The 22,237-nt window shown below is 35.9% G+C and overlaps 1 protein-coding gene across 1 annotated transcript; it reads right to left on the bottom strand.

The window, feature by feature from the left end:
* Nucleotides 1-17,891: 17,891 nt before the first annotated feature.
* On the bottom strand, nucleotides 17,892-21,994 carry LOC141614424 (uncharacterized). Its single transcript, XM_074433168.1, has 2 exons — nucleotides 21,989-21,994; nucleotides 17,892-18,317 (listed from the first exon to the last, which is right to left on the bottom strand). The coding sequence occupies exons 1-2, from the start codon at nucleotides 21,992-21,994 to the stop codon at nucleotides 17,892-17,894; spliced, it is 432 nt and encodes a 143-aa protein (XP_074289269.1).
* Nucleotides 21,995-22,237: the final 243 nt, after the last annotated feature.

The following is a 22,237-nucleotide window of genomic DNA, read 5'->3' as shown; positions in this document are numbered from 1 at the left end:
TAGAATAAATAAGGGGAGGGAACGACGATGCATCTATCTGCTCTCTTGGCATTTTTACTTCTAAAAACTCTCCATTGCTTTGAACTCTCTTTGTATTGGTATCTCTGATCATTAATTTGATTAATTATTATTCTTGTGTTGTTAATCACCGCATTTAATAGCGATTAGTTCCTTGAGTCGACGCATTCAACTAGTTGATTTGGTACACCTTGACCTAGATCGGAATATTGGAAGGGATAAGACATGCAGTGAACATTAGGGCATTCTAATGAGAGCGGAAGCTAAGTTAATAATGTTTTAGGGTGAATAGCGGACCGGAAGAACCTTTTCGCTACCCTACAGACCGAGTCTATACCGACCTTTAACCCTAGGTTGTTTTCCTAGGAGACCATGGCGAACCGATTGTCCTAGTTGTTCCTCTCTTTCTGTTAATCTCCTTAAAGTTTAGTTTTTGTTCCTCTTATTCCTGTCTCTCTCTCTCACTCTCTCTATCTCTCTCTCTCTCTCTATCTCTCTCTCTCTCTCTCTCTCTCTCTCTCTCTCTCTTTGCCTCCGTAGTTTAGAATCAAAACAATTAAACCCCCAAGAAACGGTTACTAGACAGACTTAGATAGTATATAGAATCCCCATCTCCCTGTGGATTCGATACCCGACTACCTCTACTACATTTTATAGAGACCGGTTGGTTTTATTTTTGATAGGGTTGCAACAGCCGTGTCACTCCGCAAGGGGGCTTTAGCCAAAACCACTGGTAGATGCTATCAGGGATCTACATCAACCGAATCCCGTCCTTATGGTTAAATAAACAAAATCGACGAGATCAACCACCTCGAACCAACCACAAAGAAAACTGAATGTTCTCAAAGGGTATTCACAAACTTGGGAACAACCTATGCCAGTGCCCTAAAAAGACTCATGGACCAAGGGAAACTAGAGCCGATTGGGCCCACTTCGGACCCGCCCGAGGCTAAGAAAACCCGTTTCTGGAATCCCAATGCCGACTACCAATACCACCAGGGCAAAGGTCATGAAACGGAGGCCTCCTTTAAACTGAAGCACGTCATTCGAGATATGATTGAGAAAGGGGAACTACCTTTACCTCCACCAACAAAACCAAATAACAAGACAAACCCCTTGGGAATCCATGCCATCTCTGATGACGAGCCAACTACAGATTGTTCACACCTCATCTTACTTATTGATGACTAGGTGAATTCCTTGGAAAAGGATACCCCAGACGGGATGTTTGTGTTCAGCGCTGCAACCGTGCTTACCATGTTCCAACAGGTTGAAGAAGCCATAGCCAGTCTCTCAGAAAGGATTACCCGACTTAAGGACGCCTACCACCGGTTGATCTTCAACCCACCAATACCACGCCCAAGGGAAGGTCCTCCATGCACCCAAAACTCCCCTCACCAGAAAGGATTTCTCCCACGACCATTATGGCATGCACCCCACAATAATCAACCCCACAATAATCAACCGCACAAAAACTACCCCCACAAGAAATTCCTCTACAAAAACTATCCGCCGAAGAATACCCCTCCAAGGTACCCTCGCGATCCCGAAATCAACGGTATATGGAGAGACGACGCAGAGGATGTCTATATTGTTTCGGGAAAGGGCAAACAAGCAAAAGAGATCGGTCATCTTACCCGGTCTGGACGCCCCTACCAAAATTCGAACAATTCGACAACCATTCCAACAACGAATGACTAAGTCGTCCCAGACGTGGACACCCAACCCAAGGTTCCCGAAAACTCAATCCTTAAACAACTGCAAAAGGCGAAGGCCGAAATTTCAATTTGGAAACTGATTCCTACATCTTTCGAACATCGGCAGGCTTTGCTACAAGCCTGGGAAAGTTGACAGTTCCCTCTACCTCCTCTCCTGAAGAAGTGGTAGCACACATGACAAGGGATGTCCCCGACCTGAGCAACCCGGTCACCTTCGCTGACGATGATATCCCTCCATTCAGAGCCAACCATAATCTAGCTCTATACATCACCGTAGAATGCCTCAAGAAGAATGTGTATATGGTTCTAGCGGATGACGGATATGAGGTCAATGTCATTCCCCTCAAGACGGCTTATAAAGTAGGCATCAAGGAAGATGATTTGGTTCCAACTAATCAAGGAGTACACGCCTATGACGTCACTTGTCGTAAGGTTGTGGAGCTTATCACTTTGACCATCGCAACTGGACCCCTAGAAAGACAAGCCAGTTTTCAGGTGGTCAACATTGGCGCCTCTTTCAACATGCTCATGGGACGCCCCTGGATTCACGCCGCCAAGGCCATCACCTCAACCCTTCATCAGAAAATCAGGGTCCCTTTCGATGGGAAAACAATCACAATTCCCACATCCCTTCTTCATGATAGCCTTGATTGGGGATGTGGGAATTGTGATTGTTTTCCCATCGAAAGGGAATTGTGGGATGTGGGAATTGTGGGAATTGTGATTGTCATTCGATGGGAAGTGGGGACGGAGATATCCAGAAAATGAACCTCCTGATACGGAAGCGCAAAAAGCACGGAGTCATCCTCCGTCCCTACCATTTGACTCTCAATGGATACTTCATCCCCGAGGGAGAGTTCGAGCGCTACAACAGCTTTCCTGAGCCAATCTACGACCCCGTAGCTAAGGTCAAATACCCGGGTGTAGAAGTCTTTCAAGACTGCTACTTCATCTCTGACAACACCAAAGCTGCGTCAACCAAATCTGAATCGACCCCGTGCATGGACGGGCAAGTTGTGAGTCTCCTCTTCGGAGAAGACGACATCAAGCACCTCCGCTATAAGGATATCATTAACATCGCTCTAAAGGATAACTAATTTGATCCCACCGCCTTAATCTCTGATGCTGACCCAGAGAAAGCTACACAAGGCTGAAGAAAACCTGTCAAGTGGACCGATCGTCAAGGCCGCATTCTCAAGATCACTACTGGAGAAGGCCCTACATTCAAAGAGGGAAGTGAAGATGAGAAGGAGTCTAGTCTAAGTCTGTTCAAACTCCTAGCACTCCTGATGTCCCAGTCAAAGTCCCTTTTCCACTGTTTTATCACAAACTTGTGGTTGCCTCAGAGGCCGAGTCAACTAGGGTCATCCCCACTCCCGCAGAGGGTATTGACCTGGAGCTTGTTCCAGGGGCCACCTCCTCTACTGCGTCACCTCTAAATGCTCATGAGATGTCTGTCCTATCTGAGCTTTTCACTCAATTCGACTTAATGAACGCTAAGTTTGCTTACGACTCGTCTCAATCTAACTGCAATGCAATTCTGAACGAATATGAGGAATTTGATTTGAGTGACTACCCACCTCACCTAGCCAAAGAACTTGAAAAACGAGAGGATATGACACCCATCATTGAGGAGACCGAACCCATCAACGTAGGGACCGACAATACACCTCAAGAACTTAGGATAGGGACCACCTTTGACCCCTCGGAGAGACAGCAGTTCATCAACCTCCTACACGAATACAAGGACGTATTCGCATGGTCCTGCAAAGACATGCCTGGGATCGACAGAGAGACTGCAGAGTACAGGATACCCATTAAACTCAGAGCTAAACCCGTAAAACAAAAGTTGCGCCGAATGCTACCTGAAAATCAAGGAAGAGGTAGACAAACAGTTCAAAGTCGGATTCATCAAATTGTCTGAATACTCTGACTGGGTGGCCAACATAGTTCCTGTACCCAAGAAGGACGGGAGAATTCGGGTTTGTGTCGATTTCAGGGACCTGAACAAAGCAAGTCCAAAAGATGACTTCTCTCTGCCACATGTTGACATCCTGGTGGATAACACCGCCGAGCACGCCCTATTATCATTCATGGACGGGTATGCTGGGTCTAACCAGATCAAAATGGCTCAGGAAGACATGCACAAGACTGCATTCACTACCTAATGGGGTACATACTGCTACATCGCCACGCTCTTCAGCCTAATCAACGCCGGAGCAACTTATCAAAGAACCACCACCACTCTCCTACATGACATGATGCACAAGGATGTGGATGTATATATCGATGACATGATCGTCAAATCAAAAGAGCGGGACGGCCACATAATCGCCCTTTGGAAATTCTCCGATCATCTCCGTAAATAAAACATGAGACTAAAACCTCAGAAGTGTGCATTCGGGGTCACCTCCGAAAACTGTTGGGACACGTCGTCAGTAAAAGGGGCATTGAAACAAATCCTACCAAAATCAAGGCTCTTCAACAAATGCCTCGGCCTAAGAACGAGAAGGAGATTCGGAGATTTCTCAATCAGGTCCAATACATCGGCCGCTTCATAGCCAAACTCACTATAATTTGTGAACCAATCTTCAAGAAGCTCCGCGCCTCCGATCACACTGATTAGGACGAGGATTGCCAAAAAGTCTTAGACAGGATAAAGAAAATCCTATCCAAGCCTTCTGTCCTCATGCCACCTCAGCAAGGAGTTCCCTTATCCATATACTTGACTGTCATCGACACAGCCATGGGAGCAATGCTAGCACAAACAGTCGATGGCGAAGAACGAGTCATCTACTACATCATCAAAAAGTTGATCGAGTACGAAACAAGGTGCACCCAACTGGAAAAGATATGCCTTGCCCTGGTCTGGTCAACAAAGAAGCTGCGACATTACATGCTAAGCTACATGGTTCACATCTACTCTAAGATGGACCCGATCAAACACATCTTCGAAAAACCCATACTAAATGGAAGGCTGTCTAGATGGACACTCATGCTATCCGAATTTGACCTCAAATTCTTACCCCTCAAGGTTATTAAGGGAAGGGCAGTCGCCGATTTCCTAGCATAAAATCCCGTCAACGAGGATCCAACGACCAACACATGGTCACTTCATGACGAAGACATCCTTTTGTGCCGACACCGACGCATGGGACCTATACTTTGATGGTGCATCAAACCTGAGAGGCTTCAGGATAGGAATCCTTCTAATATCACCAGAAGGGGAACATGTTCCGATCTCAGTCAAGCTAGACTTCGCCGTCACAAACAATGCCGCCGAATATGAAGCATGCCTCATCGGCCTACAAACAGCCATAACACTTGGCATCAAGAAGTTGAGGGTCCAGGGCGATTCCTCACTCATCATCAATCAGGTGTCCGGATCATGGAAAATCCGAAGCGAAAGCTTAGCACCCTACCGAGCAAAAATCAATCAAGAGGCCGAATTCTTCGACCAAGTTGACTACTTCTACTTGCCACGAGAGGAAAATCAATTTGCCGATGCCTTGGCAAAACTTTTCGCACTCATCAACATACCTGATGACATGACATCAATGCCCCTATGTGTCGAAAGAAGGAGCGAGTCAGCTCACATCTACGCCATCGATAACGACGAGGAGAACCATGTCGAACCTTGGTACCAAGCCATTCTCAACTATAAAACCAAAAACGAATTCCCCCTTAACTCTGATACAAGAGGACAAAGAGCCATTTGTTTAATGTAATAAAAATTTTATCCCAATCGTGTTTGGTTTTCTTTAGTTATTTCGTTGACCACTGTTGATTCCCACTCTAGCGGTCAACTTGAAAATGGATTCCCGCATCGCGGTCGATGATTACATATTGTGTATTGCAGGTTTTGGTTGTGTTTTATTTGCTTAAAGCAATGCAAATACGCATTGTGGTTGGGCAGCAAGCTGCTGTTTCCAGGCATGTTTTTTCAAAATCCTGACGGAAAATCCGTCAAGAAAGTCAACAAAGTGTTGATCTTCCTGACGAATTTTCCGTCAGGACATTCAATTTCACGTTGACTTTTAACCCATCGCAGATGACAAATGTGACGGATTAAGTGTCAGTATTCCATTAGTAAAATGGAATTTTCGTCAGGAAGGCATATGACATGTGGAACGGATAAGCCGTCAGTAATCCTTATTACTGACGGGAATTCCGTCAGGAACGCGTTTTTCGTGACGAATCGCAATGACACCCTTTCCTGATGAATTATCCGTTAGTTTCCCTTCTTTTCTTTGTAGTGAGTATAATCTAATTAGTAACTAACAACATATAAATCTAATCCTAACTTAATAATAGATTAAAAAACAAAGATGATAATTAGTCTAACTTGGCGCAAGATTTATTAAAGGACTTCTTGAATTGATGAAGAACAAACTATTTATCTCTCTAGGTTTCTTGGAGCAATATGTGTTTGATTAAGGGTTTTTGTAAAATTTTGAAGTCTCACGAACAAGGTAAGGTTATAAATTAAAAGTCAAAACAAAGTCAATACGACCCAGAATAGGAGGCCTTCCGGCGGGTGGACCGGCCCCCTGTAGTTCACCTGGTGCCGATACCAAAGCTGAAATCCTAATAATTGACTTCTAAAAACTCACGCAAACCTCGACTAAGCTAGGTAGTCGTCGTTCCCCCTCCCTCCCCTCCCTAACCGGCCGGGCCTCTCACCTTCTAAAGCTTGATGTCGACTCCCAAAGTTACAATGAATCACAATAAGTCTTAACTCAATGATACTAACCTACGACTCTAATACTAAATTACTCCACTTTAAAGTACCAAAATCCCTAGTATTACATGTAGCTATGGTAGAAAATTGTCAACCTGAAAAGTCAAGTGCTACCAACGCTACTTCATCGTCATCGGGTAATATGGATTTGGGTAATACAAGCGGCTATAAATTCGACCCACATAGCAAGAGAAATAAAGGTAAGAAATCCTTCCTTAATATTGCTATGGTTACTATGTTTGTGCCTTTTTAGGAAGAAAATCAAGTTTTTTGTAGGTACAAGGAGTTGTTGATTAATGAGATAAGTGATGCTCAAAATAAAAATAGTAAGAACTCTAGCGTGTTTTTGGATTTCGCCAACTTTACTGAGACACACCCCTCTTTGCCAGTTGAGGGTGATTTGTACCCCCCATGTTACCTCTACTCTAGACTTTACCAAATACAGTTTTTCTAACAAAAATCAAGTGCATAAAAATTATTTCTCTCGTCCAAAGATTACGAGAATTTAATGCTAAGAAGGAAGTTGTCATTTTCCATCCAAAATCCAGAGCTTCTCTAATAGTTCGGCCCCTCTTCACTAAGAATTCTATCTTGACGGGAACTCCCCATGAAATCTCTTCAAGAGAAGCAACAATTCCCAATTGTTCTCCTTTACCTGTGAACCATTGTATATTCATGGACATTGTGAACCATTGTACATTCATGGACATTGCGCAAGCTTGACAGCTAAACTACTTCGTTGATGAGGAGGATCATTCTCTTGAAGTTAAGAGACCATGTTTGTCGACCGAGAGGATTTTACAACACACTATGGGGGTTTTTATGGTCAATTGCACTCATATGGAGCGGTCTGGAATGGACTATTCTAATCACTTCTCATGTGAAAGCCATTTTGTTTTCTTAGTTGCGAATATGCACTAAAGTTGGAGACGTATCCAACATAGTATGGGTCGGAATCAAGCTAAAATCAAGGATAAATCGGTGGTGATGGTCAGAGGCTCAAATATTTTCCGCAGATTTACAAAAAACCATGCACATGGTCGAAAGCTCTAAAAGGAGAGAGGAATGTCCAATTCATTTTGACACTCTTACTATCCTGTGTGTAAGAAGCATCGTATTTATTTCCTAAATGAGTATGTTTGTAATGTTAGTTATGTTAATTGGTTATCTACTAGTTTAACAGTAATTCTATTATACGACATTATTTTCTGTGTTTTTTTATTGGCAGAAACTAGAAAGTGAACACTTTTTAGTAAATAGTGATCACTTTTGGGTAAATATCGACTCCTTTGTAAAAATGGTCATTTTTTAGTCATAAAAATGGCCACTATTTAACCAAATGTTAGTCACTAGTTATCAAAAAGTGGTCACTTTCTTCTCATCGCACGTACAACCATCGTACAAGAGAATTTGCGCTAGTTTATGGGCCTCTATTGTCCCCCAATTTGCATTGTAGGCGGCTTGTATGTAATGAGCCTTATGCAGTCACGTTTTATTTTATTAATAGAAGTTCATCGATGTTAATAAAAAAAATAATAATAAAAATCAATCTATTTATCTTGCCATACTAATAGAGCTGTCAAAAGATGACACGACCCAAAAAATCGAACGAAATAACCTGAAATTGACCCGCTCTTTTCAACCCACACTTGAAAAGGACCCGACTCGATAATAACTTGTATATTTAGGGTCAAGACCGCAAAAACTCGTGTCCCGACTCGAAATAGGTGAATTTATTAAAATTTTGTATTAAAAACAAATTGATGCGGGAGCATTAGGGTATAATGAAAATGAAGTCGAAATGTGTCCCAAATATTTTGAAAGGATCAAAATGAGCTCGAGTCTAGTGGAAATGACAACATGGAAAACGAAGGAAGCAAGCCAAAGTCGGTTATGGAGGGTTGCCAAAGTCGGTTTTGAGCTGATGATTATTAGTTTCCTTGTTTCTATTTTCCTTATTCTAGTTAATAAATTTAAGGTAGTGTTGTTATTTCCTTATTGTTTCCTTCCTAATCTTAGTATTCAAAATAAGGCAATTGTGCCATAGTAGGAGTCAGTTTGAGGAGCTGATTGTGGCGTCAGTTTCAGGTTTGTTTTAGGAAAGTTTCTTTTTCTGTTTTAAGGTAAGTGTATGAGAACTAGTTTAGTATAAATAGAGGTCATTGTAATCAGTTTTAAGCATCCAAGTTTCAGAATTAATACAAGTTTTTCTTGTTGTCTACTTATTGCTTGCAAGTTATAAGTTTCATATTTCTTTCTTACGAGGGGGAGATTTGAGTGTGAGTAAATCCTTGCGAGGTGAGAGTCATACAAACTAGTTGTGAGTTATTGCAAATTTCTTGCGAGTAAGGAGTGCAATTTACTTCATATCCTCGTTTTAGATGAGGGGTCTTGTGAGATTTTCACAACTAATTCATATTCTTTTATATATTGTTTTTACTTCCGCTGCAAAACTATCTCTGAAAAGTAAAATTGTGAGAATATTTTATATCAAATTGGTTACCAGAGCCAGGTTATTAATTTTTTTTCTTAACAAAATAATCTTGGGAAGTGAAGATGCCAGGAGATGCCGATTCAAGCAAGGGTACTGGTGACGTTACAAGCACGCTTCAAACTCAAATAGATGAGATGAGGGAAGCTATGGCTAAATTGAAATATATGATGAAGAACCTTCCAATTGGACGTGGTAGAGAACGAAGCCCAAGTCGAAGTAGATCACGTGGGTCAGATTCAGACGATGCAATTTTCAAACCTAAGAAGGAAAGTAAGAACGATGATGATCGAGGCCTAAAGCTTGACATACCTGATTTCAATGGTGATTTGGATCCCGAGAAGCTTTTGGATTGGATTAGGCAAGTTGAACAAGTTTTTGAATACAAGGAATACAATGAGCATAAACAATTCAAGGTAGCTATTCTAAAACTTACTAAATATGCATCATTGTGGTATAAAAACTTGAAAAAGCAGAGAAAGCGAGACAAGAAGAGTAAGATCGATACTTGGGATAAACTAAAGAAGCATCTTATGAAGAGATTCTTACCAAGAGACTACGATCAAGAAAATTATCTAAAGTTACAAGCTTTATCACAAGAGGGGTTGTCCGTGGCCGAGTATATCAAAGAATTCGAAAAACATGACAAAGGCAAGAAGTCCAGTAGAAGCTATGGTTGGTTTAGGGAATTAGATTGTGATTACGAGAATAACAACCATATCGTGAATCCTAGTGAATCAAGAAGAGAAGATCCTAAAGATAAAGGGAAAACAATTGCTATGGAGCCTAAGAATACAAGTTCTATGAGGCGATGTTTCAAGTGTCAAGGTTATGGACACATAGCTAATGAGTGTCCTCAAAAATGAGTTTTAACCACGCAAGAGCTTTGCAAGATGATTCCTGAATTTGTCATGCCCAAAAGAGAAACAAATCTAATCAATGATGGTGTCAACAAAGAGGAAATAATGGTTTATGATGTCGAACCATTGAGTGATGATGATCAACAAGAGGAGGTAGTTCGCAATTTACATCTCCAAACTAGTCTGATCAAGGAAGAAGAGATTGAGTTTGTTGCTATTCATGAGGAAGAAGAAGAGCATGTCGAAAACAAGCTTTAAGAAGAGCAAGTTGAATCTTTCAAGGACGTTCACGAAGAAGAAGCAGAAAAGCATGGAGAGAGGCTACAGAACAATACAGGTGACTGTCAGATTGTGGAGATGCCTTGTCTTGTCCAAATAAACAATTCACAACGCTGTTAAATTAAGAGTGAAAAATCAAAAGGGGAAGACGAGTTTGACACAAGTATTGATGAATCATTAGATGGAGGTGATAATAAAGAAATTTCAAATATGTCCAATGGTAAGTTCGACGATTCTTGTTTATTACCAATCTTGGGTAAGGAATTACTACAAGATAATACTTGTTCGGATTTTCAATTCAAAGAACCGTATAAGTCGCCACTTGATATATCCATTGAAAAGAAACTATATGGTGAGAACTACCAATGTTACTTCGTGAGTTTGATTCATATGGAAGTTCAAGATGATCTTATTATTCCAAACAAGTCTCGTTTTGACTTTGCTACACTTGTACAAGGAGGGAGGTGGGGTGGAAGGCACAAGAAAGAATGGTTCGAAGGGTATTGGTTTAACAACAAAGGGAATGGTCCTAAAAGCTGCAAGAGGAATGCTACATTAGAAGTACGAAGAAATGATACATGAGATCATAATTGCTATCATGTTGAATTTCGTATGGTTCGTTTTTGACCTGGATGGTAGCATCTATCTTCCAAATTTGAGGACAAATTTGTTTAAAGAAGGGAAGAATGATGCGGGAGCATTAGGATATAATGAAAATGAAGTCGAAATGTGTCCCAAATATTTTGAAAGGATCAAAATGAGCTCGAGTCTAATGGAAATGATAACATGGAAAACGAAGGAAGCAAGCCAAAGTCGGTTATGGAGGGTTGCCAAAGTCGGTTCTGAGCTGATGATTATTAGTTTCCTAATTTTTGTTTTCCTTATTCTAGTTAATAAATTTAAGGTAGTGTTGTTATTTCCTTATTATTTCCTTCCTAATCTTAGTATTCAAAATAAGGCAATTGTGCCATAGTAGGAGTCGGTTTGAGGAGCTGAGGCTTCAGTTTCAGGTCTATTTTAGGAAAGTTTCTTTGTCTGTTTTAAGGTAAGTGTAGGAGAACTAGTTTAGTATAAATAGAGGTCATTGTAATCAGTTTTAAGCATCCAAGTTTCAGAATTAATACAAGTTTTTTTTGTTATCTACTTATTGCTTGCGAGTTATAAGTTTCATATTTCTTTCTTGCGAGGGAGAGATTTGAGTGTGAGTCAATCCTTGCAAGGTGAGGGTCATACAAACCAGTTGTGAGTTGTTACAAATTTCTTGCGAGTAAGGAGTGCAATTTACTTCATATCCTAGTTTTAGTTGAGGGGTCTTTCGAGATTTTCACAACTAACTCATATCCTTCTATTTTTCGTTCATGTTTCATACTTAAAACACAAAATATACAGTTATATTCCGCTGCCAGTTAATTTCTATTCTGCAAACGAACAGTTCTCTGTACTGTTAAATCCTAAAACGAGTAGTTTCACATAAATTAGACCTCATTTTACATCACAAATAAAGCTAATATAAAATAATAATAAAAAATCTGAACTTTAAAAATGTTGGATACAATATGCTTATATTTATTTTAAAGCATTGTTTTATCAAATGGTTAATTACTCAAATAGGAGTATCATATAAATATAGTCATTATGGATCACGTACGTATAACAATTGATCGATTCAATATTTCGTAGTGTTGTGATATTGAATATATTAAAGCAAAAAATGCTTACTCTTACCAATATCATATACTCAATTCGTCTCAGTTAATAGTTATTTGTTTCCATTTTATGGTGTATCATTGAATAGTTATCTATTTCCGTTTTTGATAACCTTTTGTGGACCATTTCTCATGTGCATGTGGGGTTCAATGATTTGTGTGGTCCAAATTTACCCATAGTTATTTCCTTAATCTTTGTGCCAAAAGCAATAGGTAACTATTGATCGAGACGGATGGAGTATTAAACTAGATAATTATAATATTTAAGAATAATTACTCCGTCTTATTCTCTAAGATCTTCCACATTTCCTAAAACGGCAAATTCACAAACATCTTCCACTTTCCTTAATTATCTATCTTTTGTGGTTATAATAAGTTATGACCCAACATTCTCTCTCTTACTTTCATTTACATCAACATATAATTACACCACTAAATTCTACCCAAAAAGTAATGTAGAAGAATATAGAGAATAGGAAAAAAGTAATGTAGAAGAATATAGAGAATTAGTTTTAACCCCGTGAAATTCATGACATGTTTTAAAATTTGTTAATATTTACAGCATTTTTTTTCTTATCATTTGCTTTTTGAAGGCTAAAGTTTTTGAACTTTAATCATAAATATGTTGAAAATAAAATATTTACTTATTATCAATATATCTTTTACTAAATATTTTTTCGACAAAAAAAACAAATAGAATTCAGAAAATATGTTCAAAGTTCTGTCTTGGATACTATAATAAAGCAAATGAGAAGATAAAAAAATGGAGGAAATATTAAATAACGCGAATAACAGTTTTGCAATTAAGTTGTACTTTCTATAATAATTAAAAAAAATAGAATTAAAATTTGATTTTCCCCATTAACAAATTAAACGTTATTGGTCTACATAGTATTATGTAGATCTGTCAAATTGACCAGAATTGCAAATATGTCTTAAACTAAACCGTTTTTTCACGGTCTTAAACTCTCAAATCTTGACTCGGTTACCCAATCAAAACTAAGTTACAACAAAACAACTTACTAATTTAGGACCAACACCTAGAGGTGATAAATATTGACCGGACCTGAAAATCCGACCCGTTTGATCTGCTTTTTCCAAGGTCAAGACCCATAAAATCTCAACCTAAGACCCGTTTAGCCCAAAGTTGAAAAGACCCGTTAAGTTAGGGTCGAAACCCCACCCGAAATGACCCGTTTAATCCAAACCCGAAAATGACCCGTTAATTTAGGGTCGAAACCCAACATGAATAGGTAGACCTGTTAGATTAAAGATGATGCAAGAATTGTATTAAAATATTAATATTTATATATTATATTTCAAATCATAATAATAAAACATTATTTTTTATACTTTTCTCAACCTGGGTGTCCGGGACCCGTTTAAACCAAACTTGAAATAACCCGTTAATTTAGCGTCGAAACCCACCCCGAACGGATCGACCAGTCAAACATTATTTTTTGTACTTTTAATTACGTAAATAATTAAAAAAATAATATTATAAATTTTTGTAACCTTTAATAATAAAATAATAATTAAAATAACTTAATTTCTATAATTGTCAATATACTTAATACTTTTATAACTATTTAATATGATTAAGATATTAATATTAAATATATTTTGAGTTTTTTTAAAAAAATATTTTGTCGATCTAAAAATAGTGTAAAAAAGCGTTGGACACTATTTTTTCCCGTATTCTGACCACAATCCAACCCGTAACCGAACCCGTAACCCATATGACCCGACCTTTATTCTGACCCGTCCAGTATGACCTGACTTACGGCCCCACTCGTCCGACCGGTTTGACAGGTCTACCAACATCCGTACGACATGTGAGCTCAACCTAATATAAAAAGATTAGTGAAAAGTATTTATTTGACGCACATCAAATTCCCTACTCTTTAAAAAGAGACAACTTCCGGCACTGTAGCGATGAATAGTGCTTGATAAATCATAATTTCAATAATATAAAAGACATTTCATTGGGAATATTAATTAGGGTTGGTCTTCCCCAAATAACAAAAGTTACTTTAAAAAAAATATTTTATTACATGTATTTATTCCCAGAAAAAAAAGGTATTTTATTTTAATCGACTTTCTTGTATACTGCTTTCAAAGAGATCTCAGTTAGGAATAGAATGATTTTTGTTTTTTATTAGAATAACGTTTTTTCCTTGAATAAAATCTAAATTTATTAAAAATTTGATATCATACAACGTAATTATTATACAAAATCAATGTCTTACATTAGGAAATAATTTTAGCATTATATCATTTTTTTGGTTTAAGATGCTCTTAATTACCCATAAAATGTCATGTTATATTTGCTGAAATTATATGATGTCATGTCAACATGGAAGTTAGAGGATTATTATATACTCCCTCTTATTCACAATAAACCTCTCATTTCATTTTGGCACAAATATTAAGGAAATGCACTACCCCACCATATAATTAAATTTGGACCACACAAATACACTACCCCACCATACAATTAAATTTAGACCACATAAACACTTACCAAAAAAAAGAAATAGGGAAGTTATTGTGAATAGGAGGAAGTATATAGACAGTAGGGAGTATATGTTTATAAATAAAATTAAAGAAAGACATTAATTAGACCCATTTCTTATCCGAAATCCGTATAAATCAAACCCGTATTTTGCAAATCTAAAATTGTTTCGGCCCATATTTCACCCGAATTCGAAATAATCGAACCTGCTACCTACAAGAGAACGGGAGAAAGGGAGGGATAGAGGAAAAAATGAAGGAGATGATGCAAGCAAAGGCTTAAAAAAGCAACGAGTCAGGAGATCTTTGGGTGAATTTATACAGGAATGCAAATAATAATAATATCAGGGATTCTGGGGTTTGTACGGCTAAAGTGAGGGAGTTGCCATCTTTGCAGTTTTCAAGACGACCCTAAAGCTATCTTACTCTGCACCTATTTTGTGACTAATAACACTGCATCAGTGCATGCTATTGCTCAGTGTCTCTTGCTCTTTCACAGTTTCACCCATATTATTATTCTCTTCCTCTTTTGTCACTCTCCCGTCTCTCATTATTTTAACACAAATTATAAAATTAATTGTTTAACACTGCATATAGCGTCCTTTCATTGCCAAGTGCTCTCTATTAAATCAGTCATTTATTAATTTTTTTGGTGAAATCCTATTATAATATAAATTTCACAAAATCTCATTTGTGACGGCACGTATCCGTCACTTTGAAGTGACGGATACCATTTTCCCTCACAAATGATCCATATAAAGGAGAGAGGGAAGCACATGGGGGTGCCCCCACCTTATCCCTCTATTCGTTTTGTGAGTGACATTATCCGTCACTTGCTCCGACCCGTCTTCAGCAAGACTAAGGCCCTGTTCTTTTGGACTTAAAGTCACTCTCTATAAGTTAAGTTCAGCAAAATTAAGTTAAGTTCAGAAAAGTTCAGCAAAATTAAGTTAAGTTAAGTTTAGCAAAATTAAGTTCAGAAAAGTTCAAAGAAAATTAAGTTAAAGAAAATTAAGTTGAGAAAAGTTAAAGAAAATTAAGTTCGGAAAAGTTAAGCAGAATAATAAGTTTCATAATATTGACGAGTTTTAAAAAATAGATACAATTTTCGTTCAAATCGGTTGTATAAACAATCCGAGATTAATTATTATTCTATATAATTTTTTCAAAAAAAAAACATTTATTTAAAGCCGAATTCTTACCTATCCCCCGAAGGTATGTTAGAGCATTTTAATTACCGACATTCGTCATTGAGAATGAAAGTTGAAATGGCATTTGGTCAATTGAAAAAAAATGTGGAAGGTGTTAAAAGTTATGCCTCAAATGTCACCTAAGTATCAAATGTCCATTATTGTTTCTAATTTCACACTTTATAATTTTATACGGATGCACACTCATGGGATACCTGTTATACAACATGAGAACGTTCTAAGGACAAAAGATTTAGGCATGTTTGATAAGAAGCGGAAAAAAGCTATGTACAAGGTGCGAAATAACATAGTCAAGAACATTTGGCGAGGCAATGGATTTGACGGGGAGAGCTCAAATGAAGATGAAGAAAGTGACGAGGAAGATGATAATATGGAACTAGATGATTAGAAAGAAAAAAAAAGTAATGTGATTTACTTTTTATTTTTATGTATTAGGTAATGTGTACGAAAATATTAACTTATATAAATAAAGTATTTTATAATCTTTATTTGTGTTTTTAGTTATATTTCTTTATTATTATTATTATTATTAAATATTATTATTATTATTAAATATTATTATATTAATTTTTTTGAAGGGAATTATTATTATTATTATTAAGTGAAATTAAATTAAGTTAATTTAAGTAAGATTATTTTAATTTAGAAAAGTTAAGCTATTATAAGTTAAGTTCAAAGAAAGTTCAAACAAAATTAAGTTAAAGAAAATTAAGTTCGAGAAAAGTTCAAAGCAAAATTAAGTTCGGAAAAATTAAGTTCAGAAAAGTTCAGTAAAAATAAGTTAAGTTCAGCAAAATTAAGTTAAGTTCAGAAAAATTAAGTTAAGTTCAGCAACTTTAAGTTCAAAAGAACAGGGTCTAACTGTATAAATTTATACTAAAAGAATAAGGCCATGTTCTTTTGGACTTAAGTTGCTGAACTTAACTTAATTTTTAACTTAATTTTGCTGAACTTTTCTGAACTTAATTTTGCTAAACTTAATTTTGCTGAATTTTTCTGAACTTAATTTTGCTGCTACTACTACTACTGCTGCTGCTGCTGCTGCTACTACTACTACTACTACTACTACTACTAATAATAATAATAATAATAATAATAATAATAATAATAATAATAATAATAATAATAATAATAACTACAAAAACACAAGTAAAGATTATAAAATACTTTATTTATATAAATTAATATGTTCGTACACATTACCTAATACATAAAAATAAAAAGTAAATCACATTACTTTTTTTCTTTCTAATCATCTAGTTCCATATTATCATCTTCCTCGTCACTTTCTTCATCTTCATTTGAGCTCACCCCGTCAAATCCATTGCCTCGCCAAATGTTCTTGACTATGTTATTTCGCACCTTGTACATAGCTTTTTTCCGCTTCTTATCAAACATGCTTGAATCTGTTGTCCCTAGGATGTTCTCATGTTGTGTAACAGTTATCACAAGAGTGTGCATCCGTATAAAATTATGAAGTGTGAAAGTAGAAACAATAATGGACATTTGATACTTAGGTGACATTTGAGACATAACTTTTAACACGTTCCACCTTTTTTTCAATTGACCAAATGCCATTTCAACTTTCATTCTCAATGACGAATGTCGGTAATTAAAATGCTCTAACATACCTTCGAGGGGTCTATGTTTAAATTCGGGCATATGGCATCTAAGATTTGTTTTTTTATCGCTAATAGGAGACAAATATCCTATTGTATTCGGGTATCGAGAGCCCACTAGATAATACTTACCTTTAGGTGGATGCGGGAAAGCATATTTGGAATTAGTTAAAGCATCCCGTCATACCGTAACGTCATGGGCACTTCCCTCCCACCCAACATGGATAAATGTGAAGATTCTATCAAAAGAACAAGAGGCTAACACATTCCAACTTTTGCTACCATGGCGATTTTTACAAGTTATATAGAATAATAATTAATCTCGTATTGTTTATACAACCGATTTGAACGAAAATTGTATCTATTTTTTAAAAGTCGTCAATATTATGAAACTTATTATTTTGCTTAACTTTTTTGAACTTAATTTTGCTGAACTTAATTTTGCTTAATTTTGCTGAACTTAATTTTGTTGAACTTAATTTTGCTGAACTTTTCTGAACTTAATTTTGCTGAACTTAACTTAACTTATAGGAGCTGAACTTTTCTGAACTTAACTTAATTTTGCTGAACTTAACTTATAGAGAGTGACTTTAAGTCCAAAAGAACAGGGCCTTAAAAATTTTCACGCCAAAATGAAATGTTCTTATAATTTTTTTTTTTTTTTTGGTGAAATGTGAGTATGTATTATATATATCAAAAAAGTTGATTACATGTAGTCAATAATAAGCTTTCAATTACATATAATTCTTATGCTTAAGCCAATTTATATCTTCCTTAATCATATGCTGAAAATCTCTTCCCCTGATTCTAGCTTTCACATCCTCTATGACCTTCTCAGCACATACTCTTGGCCTAACTAGTACCCCATCTAATCTGCACTTGTTTCTTTCCTGCCAAATGTGGTACATAGCTCCCCAGACCATAGCAGCTTGGACTCCTATCTGCACCTTAGTCCCATTCCTTAGTAGACACCAATCAAGAACTTGTCTGTCAGGTATATGGCATTTCAGGCTCTGGTTGATGCAACAAATGACTTGCTTAATGTAAATACACTCAAAGAATAAGTGTTCTGCCCCTTCAGTAGTTTGAGCACATAGGAAACAGGTATCACCAATATCCATTCCAAACTTCACTAGCTTATCATTAGTTCTCAGTGCTCCCTGTGTATACAGCCAGGCAAAGAACTGATGCTTAGGTAGCACCCAACCATTTCAGTAGTTTGACAGTTAATGTTCTTATAATTGATACTCACATTTTGTCATTTTATTTCTATACCATAAATAGCACATACTATTACTAATTTCAATATGTAGCATTAATGAGTATTTCATTTTATTATACATGAGTAATTGCATGGGTCTAATACTACTGTATATGATATGAGAGAATATTTTGCACATTATTTTTCATAATATTATTTTTCTGTCTTTTGATATATATACTCCGCATGTACTACACGTTAGTTATATCCTTTTACATTTTATCTAATTTTATAGTATAATTAAGTCACTAATTAAGGTTATTCTTTTGGTAAATGTAATAGTATAATAATACTATTTTAATAATTAAGTAGTTTATATAATTAGGCTTAGATAACATGTCAATCTTATTTGGTGTGAAAATATTCAACTTTTTTCTTTTATATAGTTATACCGCTTAAATATGTTACTAAGTTGGAGTAATATTTAGCGTCTTTATACACTATTGTTCAAATAGCCGTGCATTTGCATAGGATCTACACTAGTAAATAAATAAATGAATGATTAGAACTTAGAAGTGTTTCTATTTATAAAATGATCGAGAGTTAGGCTATATTTGGTAAAATTAATTGAAAATGTAGGTGAAACCTAAAAAAGTAGCTGAAAAATGAAAAGTTAACTGAAACCTGAAATGGTAACTGATAAGGTAACTGATAATTAGGAGCTGATAAGGTAACTGATTATATAAAAAATGTTTGCCAAACTAGCTGAAAAGGTAACTGATTTTTGTGAAATCTCAAACGATACTCTAGGGGTAGCATTTTATTTCAAATAGTTTATTTGGTTAATTAAGCTAGTTGCCAAACGCTTATAAAAAAAAATGGTACCTTAAATTTTGGTCAAATAAGCTATTTTGACCAAATAAGATACCTGAAATGTATTGTCAAATACAGCCTTAATAAGTCAACTATTATTTGTCTTATTATTTTGGTGCAAGGGAGTCACAACCTTACAGGGACAACTTAGACGTTGATGGGGCTTGAACACAAGTTATCAACAAAGGTAGTTGCAAGTTATCAACTAAGGTAATTGATATTTGTTATAGATTATAATAGGCAATTTTTTTTTTTATATATATAAAATAATGTGCGAAAATCAAATATCTAATTAAACGAGTTTAGTTAATACAAATGAAGAAATATCTCAAAAATAACTATATTTATTTCAATTTATATTTGATTTAGAACCTGACATTACTTATGAACTTATCAAAGTAAGTCGATGATACTAATAAAGGTTGGACTCAACGATAAAAAGTTTGGCTTCTGACCATGAGATTAGGGGTTAGATTCTCATTATACTAAAAATCTAAAATATACCTTTAATGATAGACAATCTGCAAACACCACAGTAAACCATTAAAGAGGCCAGGTGGTCTGCCTTGACCTTAAACTGGGTAAGGCTTGTGAGATTCAGAAAAATTAAATTTTGAATTTATAGTTGAGCTGAGATTAAGGTCTTGAATCTTGACCTTAAACTGGTTAAGACTTGTGAGATTACAGAAAAAATAAATTTTAAATAATCACTAGTATTTGTAGTTGAGCTTAGATTAAGGCTTGCAAGACCCTTTTATATTATAACTAGTTTTGTTACCCGTGAAAATCACGGGTACATTTTGCCTAATGGTGCGCAGGATACTGGATATGGTGTTTGGATTGGTGATAGTTCCGCAAGAGTGTGGTAGGTTGGAATGGGGTGGTCGAGTTAGTGGTAGAGATGTGGAAAAGAAGGGGAAACGATGTGGAGCAATATGTCTATTAATTTTTAAGAGTGTTCATGGCAAATTAGTATGTTTTTGTTTGCTTTTTACTTTTTACTTTGTTTTTCTAAGATTTCACTACAGGGAATATCAGGTATTTGTTTTCTATTTTTTTATCCTTTCTTCACACTTCATTTTTATTTGATATTATGCATTTAACTCCATACCATTGATTAATAGTCAGTGCATTTAACACCACATTATCCATTATTTTATTTGTTTAAGAGGTTTTAAAGACTGTATATGAATGATTTTATAATAAACTATTTAAACGTTGATTAAAGGCAATGTTATCCTTTCTCCCTTAAATCATGATAGGTATTCAAAGTTTTTTCAAAAGAGCATTTTCGTAAACGTAAATCTACTTTACTTAAATAAATTTAGTCCATTAAGACATACTTTAATTTGATTGAATATCTATGTGGTGAGCATTAGAACAAATGTTATTTGAACGAAATGTTTAGAGCAAATATAAATACTTAATGATAGCTTAAGAATGTGTCGATGATTTTCACGTCAACCTTAATATTTAAATTCATAATATATATATTTGATAACACGTTTGCGATGAAGCACTCAATAGAATCAACAATCTATACCAAAAGCACCAAGAGAATGTTTGGCAACAAGAATTTAATTTGAAATATCTCATTTTGAATTTAGCAAAGTGAAATAAAGATTTGAAATGAGGGGGGTTAGAGAGTTGATTTCAAATGAGTTTATTTTAGATTTTTAGCCTTACTTGAATTTGGTAGGGATTTGGAAATCCAAATCTAATAGGTTTGCCAAACATGTAAATTGGTCCAAATCTGAATTTGAGGATACAATCTTTGTTCCTAAACACACCACAAGTGAATTCCAAATGACGATGAATGACCGAAATTTCAATGTATGTCAAAAGTCGTGTCTTTCTGCACCATAATACCATCAATAGTCAAAACCTTTCATTTACTAGAACAACAAATATAAAAATTACATTGAGACGTTAGAGTAAACAACTACAATTTCTAAAAACTATTTAGATCACAAATTAAAATAACAAAATGGACAACGAACTCATACCTAGCTATAACTTTAAGTGAGAGATAATTTTACAGGGTTTGCAGTAGTCACATTACTCCCACATGTGTGCCTATGAACATTAAGATAAGAAAGTTAGTAGTTGAGTCAATGATAAATTACAATATGTATAATAAGAGGCGACAAAAAAACAAAATCAAAAACTTTATATTTCAATGAGATAGAAATGAAATGATGCTATGAGCATTTTTTTTAGGGAAATGCTATAAGTATTAGTACCAAGAAATCAAGAATACGAGCGTTTTGGAAGATTAAAAGTTGGTTTCTCAAAGGTCAAGTAGAAGAAGAAGGGAAAGGGTGAGCAATAAACGGAGGTCTCCATTGATTGCACAAGTTATGTGGAGTAATGGAGTATCATTTATTTTCGAGCATTAAAAGTGAAATTGGTCAATTGTTAATTATTTTTTTAGATAATAAATGGATTTACAAATACAAGATTTCTCTATAAAATGCACGAAATGTCCTCTTAAAGCTACTAGAGAGTGCTACATAGGTATGCACAATGCACCTTTTTATATTATTGTAGAGATTCAGGACTTATAGTGTGATTAGTGAGCAACAATTTTATGGTTTTCATTTACTTGTCATTGATGGCCTATGGACACATACTATGTGCCTCAAGAGTCAAGACTTGCGCCAAATACTATGGACCGTGGTACGGAGTCTTAAGGAGAGAATGGGCCTGTTTCCCGATTATCACTGGGCCAAGGTGGGTTTGAGCCTAATTACATACCTGCATGTGTGTTATAAAGGCTGATATCTACTTGTCCGCTTAATAGAGAAGCGAGGGCTTATATTTCCGAACCCCAAATCCAACTAATAATTAAGGGTTTTTTGTCAAACACAACCTTTAAAAAACTTTTTTTTCCAAACACCACCTTTAAAAAAAAAATTTGTGAAACACAACCTTTAATAAATTTTTTTTTGTTAAACACGACATTTTGGCTAGAGTTTGAACACTTGCAATGGGGTGACTTTCAGT

The sequence above is a fragment of the Silene latifolia genome, chromosome 11 (genome assembly GCF_048544455.1).
Source record: "Silene latifolia isolate original U9 population chromosome 11, ASM4854445v1, whole genome shotgun sequence".
NCBI classification, from domain to species: domain Eukaryota; kingdom Viridiplantae; phylum Streptophyta; class Magnoliopsida; order Caryophyllales; family Caryophyllaceae; genus Silene; species Silene latifolia.
This window is presented reverse-complemented; position numbering and strand designations above follow the sequence as displayed.